A 15,029-nucleotide genomic window follows, 5' to 3' on the forward strand; every position below is an offset into this window, starting at 1 on the left:
TGTACGAGGGTTGAGCCGTACTGCACGGATCCAGTATCATTTCACTGTCATGGCAATGTCACATTCCACCAGCACTGGAGCAAGGCTGATGAATTAAAGAGGAGCATCAACCTCTCGGCCTGGGATCTTTGTTACAGCTGCCTTATCTGAGGTGTATTGTGCCTCGGAGGATCGGCGGCGAGGGGAGATTAATCTCCGTCACTCGCCTGGTCACAAACAAAAACCTCTCATTTAAAATGAGCAGCAGCAGCTCGGGTTGTTTGCAACTGGCGGCAGTGTCAGTCATTTGTTTTTATTTGCAGGCGTTCTTAAAGGGGCCGCGCTCTCCGGGAAGGTGGGGGGGTGCGGAGATGGGGGCTGGGAGTGACAGCCCGCAGAATTTCGGCAAATGATCACTCGCAGTTTAGGAGAGAAAAATGTGAACACTCTTATTCAGACACAGCACTTCATCAGAACCCTCTGAAGCATCTCACCCAACAACGCAGGTACCCGGGGGGGGCGGGGTGGGGGGAGGAAAATAACAGGAGCGGGATCATTTATGCCACAACGTGATAATCTCTCATTAGTCAGGTGGTGCATGGATGGAGTAACCGATAGCTTCTGCTGCTGGAACCCTCATCCGTGCCTTTGTTATCTCCAGACTCAACCATTCCAACGCACTCCTGGCCAGCCTCCCACCTTGCACCATGCATAAACTTCAGCTCATCCAAAACCCTGCTGCCCTATGTCCTAACTCGCACCGAATCCCGCTCACCATCATCCCCTGTGCTCACTGCCCTATGTCCTAACTCGCACCGAATCCCGCTCACCATCACCCCCTGTGCTCACTGCCCCATGTCCTAACTCGCACCGAGTCCCACTCACCCATCACCCCCTGTGCTCACTGCCCCGTGTCCTAACTCGCACCGAGTCCCACTCACCCATCACCCCCTGTGCTCACTGCCCCGTGTCCTAACTCACACCCAGTCCCACTCACCCATCACCCCCTGTGCTCACTGCCCCGTGTCCTAACTCGCACCAAGTCCCGCTCACCCATCACCCCGTGCTCACTGACCTACATTGGCTCCCAGTCTGGCAACGCCTCAAATTTGAAATCATCATCCTCGTGGCCTCGGCCCTCCCTATCTGTAACTACCTCCAGTCTCACAACCCCCGAAATCTCTGCGCTCCTCTAATTCTGCCCTCCTGAGCATCCCCGATTTTAATCGCCCCACCATTGGCGGCCGTGCTTTCAGCTGCCTGGGCCCCAAGCTCTGGAACTCCTTCCCTAAACCTCTCTCTCCCCCTTTAAGACGCTCCTTAAAACCTCCCTCTGACAAGCTTTTGGTCACCTGTCCCAATGTCTCCTCCTGTGGCACAGGGACAAATTTTGTTTGATAAGGCCCGTGAAGCACCTTGGGACGTTTTACTCCATTGAAGGTGCTATAATAAATGCACAGTGTCGCAGCTGACTATGATTAAAACTGACCGCTTACCCCAAATGACCAGTTGGTACACAGGTGTGAAACAGCAGGAATGTGACTCGGAACCAGCAGCTTGGGGAAAGGCTTGCTTTGGAGAAAGCTGAAACTAACACTTCAGGTTGTCTGCACTCACTGATACCAAGTTAGTTATTTATTTATTTTATTAAAAAAGATTCCTTCTTTTGATGCGAGTGTCGCTGGCAAGGCCGGTGTTTATTGTCCGTCCCAAGTTGTCGTGAGAAGGTGGCGAGCAGCTAACAGCCTTTTTGATGCAACAGCGACTCATGTGGCCAGTTAAAAGTCAAACCACGATGGTGCATTAGTTTAGTGTGGTCTATAATCAAAATAGGTTTCTGACAAAGAGTAATTAACCTCCCAAACCCGCGACCTCTAACCCCTAGAAGGACGAGGGCAGCAGGCGCATGGGAACACCACCACCTCCACGTTCCCCTCCCAGTCACACACCATCCCGACTGGGAAATATATCGGCCGTTCCTTCATCGTCGCTGGGTCACAATCCTGGAACTCCCTCCCTAACAGCACTATGGGAGCCCCTTCACCACACGGACTGCAGCGGTTCAAGAAGGGGGCTCACCACCACCTTCTCAAGGGGCAATTAGGGATGGGCAATAAATGCCGGCCTTGCCAGCGATGCTCACATCCCTGGAATGAATTTAAAAAATTAAGGACTTGACTTTATTTTTATATCTGCTATTTTGCTAGCTGTTTTGTGCTTCATATCTCTATGTAATGGGAGGGACCGGAGAGAAGGAACTTTGAACGGATTTAAGTTGACGAAGAAGCAGAAAATGTCTGCTGAGAGAAATGTTGAGACAGGAACAGTGTATTAACCTCCTTCCTCGAGAGGGCTAACTTTTGCAAGAGTCCAGGTCTGCAGGTTTTGAGGCCCTCCTGTACCTTGGCCAGATTACCTTTCCATGTGCGAGTCTCGATAGACGGATGATTATAGGTCAGGGTCAAAGGTGAAGCGTGGCGGCCCGGCCCGGCATTCTGCGCGGCTCCCCCGACTGGCAAGGACCATCAGCAGCTTGGGGCCTTCAAAAGGAGCAGCGCGGAGTGTACCACTTTCAAGGTGCAGCGCGAGCCGCGGCTGTGAAGAGGACTGGACGTCACCATAACCCAGGTCGGTGATTGGAGCGTGGGCAGGTACAGCAGGAGCGGGGAGAGACTGTAGAGCGATGTGATCGGGGCCCAGGGGCAGCACGGACCAGCCCACACTGCGATGTGTGCGCACTAGGTCCGTGCAGCAGAGCTGGTCTTCAGTCGTCTTGGTTAATCCTTGCCACTGGACCTAGACCATACTCTGTCAAGCCTGTGTGGTGGCTGGTGTGCAATGGTCACCATACGTTAAAAAGATCCACGCACAGGAATCTTCCACCCTGTAGGACGTAGTTCAGGATCTACGTCCTTTGGTGGTAAAAACAGAGACTTTGGTGGTAAAAACAGAGAGACAGACTATTATCTGAATGGTGACAGATTAGGAAAAGGGGAGGTGCAAAGAGACCTGGGTGTCATGGTACATCAGTCATTGAAGGTTGGCATGCAGGTGCAGCAGGCGGTTAAGAAAGCAAATGGCATGTTGGCCTTCATAGCAAGGGGATTTGAGTACAGGGGCAGGGAGGTGTTGCTACAGTTGTACAGGGCATTGGTGAGGCCACACCTGGAGTATTGTGTACAGTTTTGGTCTCCTAACCTGAGGAAGGACATTCTTGCTATTGAGGGAGTGCAGCGAAGGTTCACCAGACTGATTCCCGGGATGGCGGGACTGACCTATCAAGAAAGACTGGATCAACTGGGCTTGTATTCACTGGAGTTCAGAAGAATGAGAGGGGACCTCATAGAAACATATAAAATTCTGACGGGGTTAGACAGGTTAGATGCAGGAAGAATGTTCCCAATGTTGGGGAAGTCCAGAACCAGGGGTCACAGTCTAAGGATAAGGGGTAAGCCATTTAGGACCGAGATGCGGAGGAACTTCTTCACCCAGAGAGTGGTGAACCTGTGGAATTCTCTACCACAGAAAGTTGTTGAGGCCAATTCACTAAATATATTCAAAAAGGAGTTAGATGAGGTCCTTACTGCTAGGGGGATCAAGGGGTATGGCGAGAAAGCAGGAATGGGGTACTGAAGTTGAATGTTCAGCCATGAACTCATTGAATGGCGGTGCAGGCTAGAAGGGCCGAATGGCCTACTCCTGCACCTATTTTCTATGTTTCTATCTATGTTTCTATCTGGAACATCGGGTCCTTCATTGAAACACTTGTGAACTCACCCCTTTTTGGCATGGAAGCAAGTCATCCTCGATACGAGGGACTGCCTATGATGATGATGTATTAAGCAGTCCCACCTTTCGGCAGGAATCCCACCAGTATTGACTGTACACCAACTGCACATTGTCAAATCAAAATAAATGAAAGTCACCAACAATGGGATTGGTTTATAGCAAGTCAACTCAATTTAGTTTCCTTTTTTAACAATAAGTTTTGTAAATTGCCCAGTGCTTTGATCTTTCACGTGATTAAAAAACACAGGTATAATCCCCGCCCCCCCCCCCCCGCCCCTCCGGTGCAGGGGACCTGGAGGGGTTGCACTTACCGGTCCTGCAATACGGGTATGCGTTCCAAGCCTTCTCATGCACGTTCAGAGCTCCCTCGGGAGCCAACATCTGCACAAACTTCGGCACCTTGCTAAAAGAACATGGTTAGCAGCTAAAGGCAGGTTTAGAACAGACGTCATCAAGCTCCTCGCACACACAGAGTGATGAACACGGAGAAAGCACAGGAGGCAAAGATCGGGGAGACCCCACAGTCGGATGCAGTGATGGGAGCACTGCAGGAGCTTTCTACTCGGATGAGCCAAGGTAAGTTGCATGGCTTTCCTTAGTGCCTTATCTTACGATTACCAGCCAACAGACGTCGCAGAATGCAGTCATACACGACTTTTTAAAAAGATGTTGGTGTTCCTGTCCAGTGCGTCAGTGTCGGACTGGACACAACATAGAGTGGTAATCGGCATTGTACAAGTGGTCGGAACGTAACCTCCCAATCTCTCGTCCAATCCTCATTCTGACCTCACCCCACTTTGCCTTCTCACCAGACTGCAGGGACAGTACCCCAAGCATTGTCCTTGGACACGCTCAGCCCTTTATAGTATCTCTTGGTTTTACAGCTACACAGGGGGGAGGGGTGAAGAACAAAAGAGCCCTAGTGATAGGGAATTCTATAGTTAGGGGAACAGACAGGAGTTTCTGCGGCCGTAGACGTGACTCCCGAATGGTTTTGTGCCTCCCTGGTGCCAGGGTCAAGGATGTCACAGAGCGGACGCAGGGCATCCTGGGGGTGGGGGGAGGGTAAACAGCTAGAGGTCGTGGTCCATATCGGGACCAACGACACCGGTAAAATAAGGGATGAGGTCCTACAGGAAGAATTCAAGGAGCTAGGAAGAAAATTAAAGGGTAGGACCTCAAAAGGCAGTAATCTCCAGGTTACTACCGGTGCCATGTGCTAATGAGTACAAGAATAGAAGGATAGAGAAGATGAACACGTGGCTGGAAAGTTGGTGTAGAAAGGAGGGCTTTAAATTCCTGAGGCATTGGGACTGCTTCTGGGGGAGATGGGACCTGTACAAACGGGACAGATTGCATCTCAACAGCGCCGGGGAGTTTTGCTAGTGCTGTTGGGGAGAGTTTAAACTAGCTTGGCAGGGGGATGGGAACCCGAGAACAAATTCAAAAAGGATGTAAAGCAGACATCGGATAGCAAGAATCTAGAAAGCGAATCTGTAAGACAGAGGAAACAGGACTTAGTATGGAGTAAGCAAGGAGGTCTTCCTGTGCTGAATGGTATATACTTTAATGCAAGGAGTATAGTGAATAAGGCGGATGAGCGAAGAGCACAGGTAGACACTTGGGAGTATGACGTTTTCGCCATTACAGAAACATGGCTGAAAGAGGGGCAGGTTTGGCAGATCAATATTCCTGGCTACAGGATTTTTAGACGAGAGAGAGAGGGGGGTAAAAAGTGGGGGGGGGGGGGGGGGGAGGGTTGTGGTACTGATTAAAGAAACTATTACAGCTGCTGGGAGGGATGATGTGTGAGAGGGATCATTAACTGAGGCCATATGGGTCGAATTAAAAAAGGGATGATCACACTGCTGGGCGTGTATTATAGACCCCCAAACAGTGGGAGGGAGATAGAGAAGTAGGCAAATTGCTGTGAAGTCTAAAAACCATAGGGTAGTAATAGTAGGGGATTTTAACTATCCAAATATTGAATGGGACAAATTTAGCGTGAAGGGTATAGAGGGTGCGGCATTCATGAAATGCATTCAAGGGAACTTTTTTAGTCAGTATGTAATAAGCCCAACACGAGAGGGGGCAGTTCTGGATTTAGTTTTGGGGAATGAAGCTGGGCAGGTTGAAGGGGTATCAGTGGGAGAGCACTTGGGTGCCAGTGACCATAATTCAGTCAGATTTAAGGTAGTTACGGATAAGGACAAGGATAGGCCTGGAATAAAAGTTCCGAATTGAGGAAAAGCTAATTTTGCTAACTTGAGTGATTTCGCCACAGTGGACTGGAAACAGCTACTTGTGGGTAAATCAGTGTCGGAACAGTGGGAGGCATTCAAGGAGGAGATCCGGAAAGCTCAGGCCAAACATGTGCCCTTAAAGAAAAAGGCTGGGAAAAATAATTCTAGAGCCCCCTGGATGTCTAGGGACTTACAGGGGAGGATTAAGAAAAAAAGGGACGCTAATGCCATATACCAACAGCTAAATACTTTAGAATCTTGAGGAATATAGAAAGTTAAGAGGCAAATTAAAAAGGATATTAGGAATGCTAAGGGAGCATGAGAAATTCTTGGCCAGTAAAATTAAGGAAAACCCTAAAGATGTTCTATAAATATATTAAGAGTAAAAGGGTAACTAAAGAAAGGGTAGGGCCTATTAGAGACCATGAGGGTAATCTGTGTGTGGAGGCGGTTGGTAGGGTGCTTAACGAATACTTTGCATCGGTCTTCACAAAGGAAAGGGGCAATGCAGATACTGAGGAGGAGTGAGATATTCTGGATGAAATAAATATATAGAGAGAGGAAGTATTAACGGGTTTAGCAGCTTTGAAAGTAGATAAGTCCCCAGGCCCGGATGAAATGCATCCCAGGCTGTTGAGCGAAGTAAAAGAGGAAATAGCAGAGGCCTTGACCATCATTTTCCAGTCCTCTTTGGATCTGGGCATGGTGGATTGGAGGACTGCTAATGTAGTATCCTTGTTTAAGAAGGGAAAAAGGGATAGGCCGAGTAATTACAGGCCTGTCAGCCTATCCTCAGTGGTGGGAAAATTATTGGAAAAAATCCTGAAAGACAGGATAAATCTGCATTTGGAAAAGCAAGGATTAATTAGGGACAGTCAGCACGGATTTGTTAAGGGAAGATTGTGTTTGACTAACCTGATTGAATTTTTTGAGGAGGTAACCAAGAGGGTCGATGAGGGTAGTGCGTACGATGTAGTATATATGAACTTTAGCAAGGCTTTTGATAAGGTCCCACATGGTAGACTGGTCATGAAGGTTAAAGCCCATGGAATACAGGGCAAAGTGGCAAGTTGGATCCAAAATTGGCTTGGAAGTAGGAAGCAAAGGGTAATGATTGATGGATGTTTTTGTGACTGGAAGGATGTTTCCAGTGGGGTTCCGCAGGGCTCAGTACTGGGTCCCGTGCTTTTTGTGGTATACATCAACGATTTAGATTTGAATGTAGGGAGTATGATTAAGAAGTTTGCAGATGACACTAAAATTGGCTGTGTGGTTGATAATGAAGAGGAAAGTCATGGGCTGCAGGAGGATATCAATCTACTGGTCAGGTGGGCAGAGCAGTGGCAAATGGAATTTAATTCAGAGAATGTGAGGTGACGCACTTTGGGAAGGCTAATAAGGAAAGGGTATACACATTAAGCGGTAGGCCACTTAATCGTGTAGATGAACAAAGGGACCTTGGAGTGCTTGGCCTATCCCTGAAAGTAGCAGGCCAGGTGAATAAGGTGGTTAAGAAGGCATACAGAATGCTTGCCTTTATTGGCCGAGGCATAGAATATAAGAGCAGGGAGGTTATGCTTAAATTGTATAATATTTTGGTTAGGCCACAGCTGGAGTACTGCATGCAGTTCTGGTCGCCGTATTATAGGAAGGACGTGATTGCACTAGAGAAGGTGCAGAGGAGATTTACTAGGATGCTGCCTGGAATGGAGAATCTTAGTTATGAGGACAGATTGTTGGGTTTGTTCGCATTGAAACAGAGGAGGTTGAGAGGAGACCTCATCAAGGTGTACAAAATATTGAGGGGCCTGGACATAGTGGATAGTAAGGGTCTATTTCCATTGGTGGAGGGGTCTATTACGAGAGGGCATAGTTTTAAGGTGGTTGGTGAAAGGTTTAGAGGGGATTTGAGGGGGGGCTTCTTTCCGCAGAGGGTTGTGGGGATCTGGAACTCGCTGCCTGGAAGTGTGGTGGATGCAGAAACCCTCACCACTTTTAAGAGATGGTTGGCTGGGCATTTAAAGTGCAGTAACCTGCAGGGTTACGGACCTAGAGCTGGTAATTGGGATTAGACTGGATGACCTTTTGTTGGACGGAGCAGATATAATGGTAAGTACTGCAGGGAATAGAATACGGCCAGGGTGATCTCCTGGCCGGGTCAGAGAGGAATTTCCCCAGATTTTTTCTCCTTAAATTGCCCTGGTTTTTAATCTGGTTTTTGCCTCTCCCAGGAGATCACATGGCTTCGGTTGGGGTGAAGTGTCAAATGTTTCAGTATAAGGGGTGTCACAGTTGTGTGGGGCGGACTGGTTGGGCCGGGTGCTCTTTGCCTTTCGGTCATTGTTCATAGGTTTATATGTAACCTTCAGGGCTGCTGACCGAGGGCCGTGCGGCTCTTTGTCGGCCGGCGCGGACACGATGGGCCGGAATGGCCTCCTTCTGCGCTGTAAATTTCTATGTTTCTATGTTTTTACTTTATTCATCAGCTCAGTTACCTTGCAACCAATCTTCCCTCGAATTTTTTTCCCGTGCATGGGCCCTTTAAATTTGCCGCACAGCCGAACGTGCGCGGTTTCTCTCAGTATCAGAGTGGGTGAGTGGCCTGTGCAAACAATATGCAAAGGGATATAGACAGACAGTGAGTGGCAAACATTGGCAGATGGACTATAATGTGGGAAAGTGTGAGGTTATCCACTTTGGTAGGAAAAATAAAAAAGCAAATTATTTAAATGGAGAGATGTTACAAAATGTTGCAGTACAGAGGGACCTGGGGGTCCTTGTGCATGAAACACAAAAAGTTAGTATGCAGGTACAGCAAGTGATCAGGAAGGCAAATGGAATGTTGGCCTTTATTGCAAGGGGGATAGAGTATAAAAGCAGAGAAGTCCTGCTACAACTGTACAGGGTATTGGTGAGGCCACACCTGGAGTACTGCGTGCAGTTTTGGTCTTATTTATGGAAGGACATACTTGCATTGGAGGCAATTCAGGGAAGGTTCACGAGATTGATTCCTAAGATGAAAGGGTTATCATATGAAGACATATTCATTGGAGACAGAGAGATGATCTTATTGAAACACAAGATTCTGAGGGGTCTCGACAGGGTAGATGCAGAGAGGGTATTTCCCCTCGTGGGGGAATCTAGAACTAGGGGGCATAGTTAAAACGGAAATGAGGAGGAATTTCTTCTCTCTGGGGGTCATGAATCTGTGAAATTCTCTGCCCCAGAGGTCTGTGGAGGCTGGGTCATTGAATATATTTAAGGTGGCGATAGACAGATTTTTGAACAATCGGGGAGTGGGCAGGGAAGTGGAGTTGAGTCCATGATCGGATCAGCCATGATCTTATTGAATGGCGGAGCAGGCTCAAGGGGCCAAATGGCCGACTCCTGCTCCTATTTCTTGTGCTCTTATTAAAAAAAACTATTTCCTCTGATGGGGGAGAACAAGGGGGCAGTACCTTAAAATTAGAGCCAGGTTGTTCAGGGGTGATGTCAGGAAGCACTTTTCATACAAAGGGCAGTGGGAATCAGGAACGCTCTCCCCCAGAAAGCTTTGGATGCTGGGGGTCAATTGGAGTTTTCAAGATCGAGTTTGATAGATTTGTGTTGGGTCAGGGTATCAAGGGATACGGAGCAAAGGTGGGTAGATGGAGTTGAGATACAGATCAGCCGTGATCTGACAATGGTGGAACAGGCTCGAGGGGCTGAATGGCCTCCTCTTGCTCCTATGTTCTTCCAAGCCATTTTGGATTTGACACGACCCACATAACTGGACCTTTGACACAGGTTAGTTGTCAACCATCCACCCCAGGGCCTCCCGACTGCAGAATTCCTCACCTCCCCCTTCCTCTCAAGCTACAGGCTATTGAAACCCAGAGCTACTTCCCTCCTACTCCTCCCAACCTTGGCACTGCACTGAGCTGCACTATGGGCCTTGCCCCTCCATCCCAGTCTCTCAGTGAACAAGCTCGGCATTCAGTGCAGACATTGCTCAGATAGATATCGGACTGTAAGTCTGCTCTGTCCCCCACCTCTCTGATTGGGACTTGTTGCAGTCCCAGGCTGGCGTTGAGCAGGTCCCCCTTACCGCTGTAGGTGGTAGATCTTGTGTGTGTACTGTCCTTTCTCACCATCCTTCTCGTACGGTTCATTCTTTAACACTTCGACTCCTTCTCCGCCGCCAGTCTCGTTCTTGCTCGCCTCGGCCACAGAGTACAGTTGTCCCACCTGGTACTGCAGGGTCAAACACAAAGGGGAAACAAGAATTTAAAGTTTAAGTGCTTTATGCAGTTTCTACTTTGGCTTCAGGTTGTGGAGCTCCACAGTAGCTTCACCAATGCCTGACACAGAAATACTCATCGGTCAACAGACTATGCAACAAGACCCTGATGTATTGCGTTTGTTTTATTCATTGGATGTGGGCGTCGCTGTCATTTATTGCCCGTCCCTAATTGCCCTCGAGTTTGCTCAGAGGACAGTTAAGAGTCAACCATATTGCTGTGGGTCTGGAGTCACATATCGGCCAGACCGGGTAAGGACGCAGACTTCCTTCCCTAAAGAACATTAGTGAACCAGATGGGTTTTTATGACAATCCGGCAATTTCATGGTCACCATTACTGACACGAGCTTTTTATTCCAGATTTATTTAACATAGAAACAGAAAATAGGTGGAGTAGGCCATTCGGCCCTTCGAGCCTGCACCGCCATCCAATAAGATCATGGCTGATCATTCCTTCAGTACCCCTTTCCTGCTTTCTCTCCATACCCCTTGATCCCCTTAACCGTAAGGGCCATATCTAACTCCCTCCTGAATATATCCAGTGAACTGGCATCAACAACTCTCTGCGGCAGGGAATTCCATAGATTAACAACTCTAACTGAATTTAAATTCCCCGGCTGCCGTGGTGGGATTTGAACTCACGTCTCCGGATCATTAGTCCAGGCCTCGGGATTGCTAGTCCAATAACAACCACTATGCTACTATTTAGCATGGCTAAAGAAAAAAAAGAACGTGCATTTCTATAGCGCCTTTCATCACCTGACGTCCCAAAGCACTTTACAGCCAATGAAGTGCTTTTTGGAGTGCAGTCACTGTTGCAATGTAGGAAACACAGCAGACAATTTGCACACAGCAAACACCCACAAACAGCAATGAGATAATGACCAAATAATCTGTTTTAATAATGTTGGTTGAGGGATAAATAGTGGCCCAGAACACCGGAGATAACTCCTCCTGCTCTTCTTCAAATTAGTGGCCGTGGGATATTTTACATCCACCCGAGGGGGCAGGCGGGGCCTCGGTTCAACATCTCTTCCTAAAGTGGTGCTCCCTCAGCACTGCACGGAGAGTGTAAGCCTGGATTGTGTGCTCGAGTCTCTGGGTTGTGACTTGAACCCACAACCTTCTGACTCAGAGGTGAGAGTGCTGCCCACGACAGACAGTAGTTAGCCAGCATGAGCTACTCAGAACCTGCAGGATTACAGTATTATAGCGACAGCTTCCCCGAGGTCTCAATGGGTAAACTGAGTCTCCATCAAACAGCACCTAACAAGAGCAGGTGCCATCAGGAGAGAAAGAAACACATGAGAGGGTCGGAGAGCACAGAGCCTTTGCAGCCCAGTGCAATTCCGCAGCATTGGAGTACTGTCGGCCCAGTGCCCTTACGCTGCAGGCCATTCCGACAGCTTCGACACCGCAGGACAACCAGCGACAGAGAGTTTTGAGCAGGTTATTAATGAGCTGCTAAATTCACAGAAAACCATGGCACCTGGAGAACTGCAATGTTCGCCAATCACCCCATGACTGGGCAGGAGGCCCAGGACACCGGCCTGGCTGTACAGGAGGGAATTAAAGATCCCGGGACATTGTTCAAAAAGCAGCGGCGAATTCTCCCGCTGCCCGAACATCCCTCCCTCAACCAACATCACCATGGAAAATAAACACACTAACTGGTCATGTGTCTCAATTGTCATTTGGGGGATCTTGCATAAAATAACTAACACGTTCACCTACATATCGGTGACCACCCTGTAAAGCAATTCACCATCCAATAATGTTTGGGATGTTTTGCACTAAGGCCCCAAGTCTTCCATTCCTGTCTGGCCCATAGCCCTTTCTACCATGTATTGTGATATTTCAACAACTTATATTTATATAGCGCCTTTAACGCAGTGAAATGTCCCAAGGTGTTTCACAGGCGCACGGAGATTAAACAATTTGACACCGAGCCGTATAAGGAGGAATTAGCGCAGGTGAGCAAAAGCTTGGTCAAAGAGGAAGAAAGAGAGGCGGAGAGGTTTAGGGAGGAAATTCCAGAGCTTGGGGCCCAGGCAACAGAAGGCACGGCCACCGATGGTTGAGCGATTATAATCAGGGATGCTCAAATGGGCAGAATTAGAGGAGCAGAGATCTCGGGGGTTGTTGGGCTGGAGGGGATTACAGAGATACATCTTCCCTCAAAGATGTACCAATCCATGGCCCTCACACTCAGGATCAATACAGATAAAGCTACGTGGCATTCCTGGGAAGCACACTAGTTTACAGACATCGGATAACATTATTCTCATGGTGGAATATAATTCTCTTCTTAAATATATATATTCTTCCCATTGAAATTCTGTACACATCAAGGTGAGGGATGTAACTAGTGCTAGAGATAGGAACACTTTCCTATTTCAGGCACAGCATTTCAAAGGGCAGGTACAGCATGGGGTTAGATACAGAGTAAAGCTCCCTCTACACTGTCCCATCAAACACTCCCAGGGCAGGTTAAGGGGGTTAGATACAGAGTAAAGCTCCCGCTACACTGTCCCATCAAACACTCCCAGGGCAGGTATAGCACGGGGTTAGATACAGAGTAAAGCTCCATCTACACTGTCCCATCAAACACTCCCAGGGCAGGTTAAGGGGGTTAGATACAGAGTAAAGCTCCCGCTACACTGTCCCATCAAACACTCCCAGGGCAGGTATAGCACGGGGTTAGATACAGAGTAAAGCTCCATCTACACTGTCCCATCAAACACTCCCAGGGCAGGTACAGCACGGGGTTAGATACAGAGTAAAGCTCCCTCTACACTGTCCCATCAAACACTCCCAGGGCAGGTATAGCACGGGGTTAGATACAGAGTAAAGCTCCCTCTACACTGTCCCATCAAACACTCCCAGGGCAGGTACAGCACGGGTTAGATACAGAGTATAGCTCCCTCTACACTGTCCCATCAAACACTCCCAGGGCAGGTACAGCATGGTTAGGAGGAGTTGGGAATACGTTACTTTATCTTAATGTGACGGAGCTCTAATTGCGAAGAGCATTGCTACTGCACCAGGGTGACATTTTCATGACCCGTGATCCCGATCCTTTGAGCAATATTACCGATTCAGTATCGGATTTGGGGGCAGTTCAGTGGGCCAATTCCCACTGGGAACTACAATCCCAGCTCACTGCCGGTCAGACCGGGACAGCTAGCAGACTAACTTTGCACCCAATTGTGAAGTGCAAGTGAAATTTGGTCTGTTGTGCAATGAAACATAAATTATACAATCAATTGCGACCTCTGACAATGGCTCTATTTAAAGATAGAGCTGCAGTAAGTCGGCGGGCTTTAGGGATCAGGTTAATGTTATTAGAAGCTAAAGCCAGACTTGCAACTGGAACTGTGACTACACTAATCACAAAAACGGATTTCCAGGTGGCAATCCAACAAGCTTCAGCGAGAGTTCATGATTGGGCGTCATCATAGACACAATCTACGTAACAACTCTAACTTTGATAATTCATCATCTTCCCTACCACCAACCCTCCAAAACAAAATGTTAACACTCGTGTAGTCATTGCAGCATGGGAAATGTGATTGTAATAAAATTGTGTGTGTTGAAAATGCAATGCCTCTGTATCTAACCCATGCTGTACCTGCCCTGGGAGTGTTTGATGGGACATTGTAGAGGGAGCTTTACTCTGTATCTAACCCCCTGTACCTGCCCTGGGAGTGTTTGATGGGACATTGTAGAGGGAGCTTTACTCTGTATCTAACCCCCTGTACCTGCCCTGGGAATGTTTGATGGGACATTGTAGAGGGAGCTTTACTCTGTATCTAACCCCCTGTACCTGCCCTGGGAGTGTTTGATGGGACAGTGTAGAGGGAGCTTTACTCTGTATCTAACCCGTGCTGTACCTGCCCTGGGAGTGTTTGATGGGACAGTGTAGAGGGAGCTTTACTCTGTATCTAACCGGAGATGCACCCGATCTGGGGAGGGCGGGAATTAATTCCGACATATTGCAGTACACTATCCGACAACTCTAGCGTCTCTTACCTTGAAGAGACTGGAAACATCGAGAAGGTCAGTCAGTTTTCAGCTGCAGATTGCTGGAAGCAGCTTCTCCGTTTAAACAACAGGCAGCTGCTCTCAAGCTGGGATTTGACGTGATCAGAGAGCGAGAACACAGACTGCCTGTAACATTTATAACTCCAATCCCTCCAGCGCTGAATGAGGACAGCGGGGTTATTCCTCAGCTCGATCCCCAAGCTGGCCTGTCTAATTACAACCAGTATGAGTGTTCACGGATAGCAGGGCACCAACATTAGAACACCAGGTCGATTCCTGAGATGAAGGGGTTGACTTATGAAGAAAGGTTGAGCGGGTTGGGTCTATACTCATTGGAGTTTAGAAGGATGTGAGATGATCTTATTGAAACGTATAAGATGCTGAGGGGGCTTGACAGGGTGGATGCAGAGAGGACGTTTCCCCTCGTTGGGGAATCTAGAACTAGGAGGCATAGTTTCAGACTAAGGGGTCGCCCATTTAAAGCAGAGATGAGGAGGAATTCCTTCTCCCTGAGGGTCGTGAATATTTGGAATTCTCTGCCCCCGAGAGCTGTGGAGGCTGGGTCATTGAATATATTCAAAGTGGAGATACAGATTTTTGAACGATCGGGGAGTCGAGGGTTATAGAGGACAAGCAGGGAAGTGGAGCTGAGGCCAAGATCAGATCAGCCATGATCTTATTGAATGGCGGAGCA

At 48.3% G+C, this 15,029-nt stretch overlaps 1 protein-coding gene across 1 annotated transcript in view; it reads right to left on the reverse strand.

Moving 5' to 3' along the window:
• Window positions 1–15,029, reverse strand: part of pitpnaa (phosphatidylinositol transfer protein, alpha a) — a 67,666-nt gene that overhangs the window by 19,591 nt on the left and 33,046 nt on the right. Inside the window, exons 3-4 of the mRNA XM_070856904.1 lie at window positions 10,099–10,244; window positions 4,080–4,171 (exon numbers count right to left, since the gene is read on the reverse strand). Coding sequence (XP_070713005.1) covers window positions 4,080–4,171; window positions 10,099–10,244 — 238 coding nt within the window. The remainder of the gene's footprint in view (window positions 1–4,079; window positions 4,172–10,098; window positions 10,245–15,029) is intronic.

This window comes from Pristiophorus japonicus, chromosome 16 (genome assembly GCF_044704955.1).
Source record: "Pristiophorus japonicus isolate sPriJap1 chromosome 16, sPriJap1.hap1, whole genome shotgun sequence".
NCBI lineage: Eukaryota > Metazoa > Chordata > Chondrichthyes > Pristiophoridae > Pristiophorus > Pristiophorus japonicus.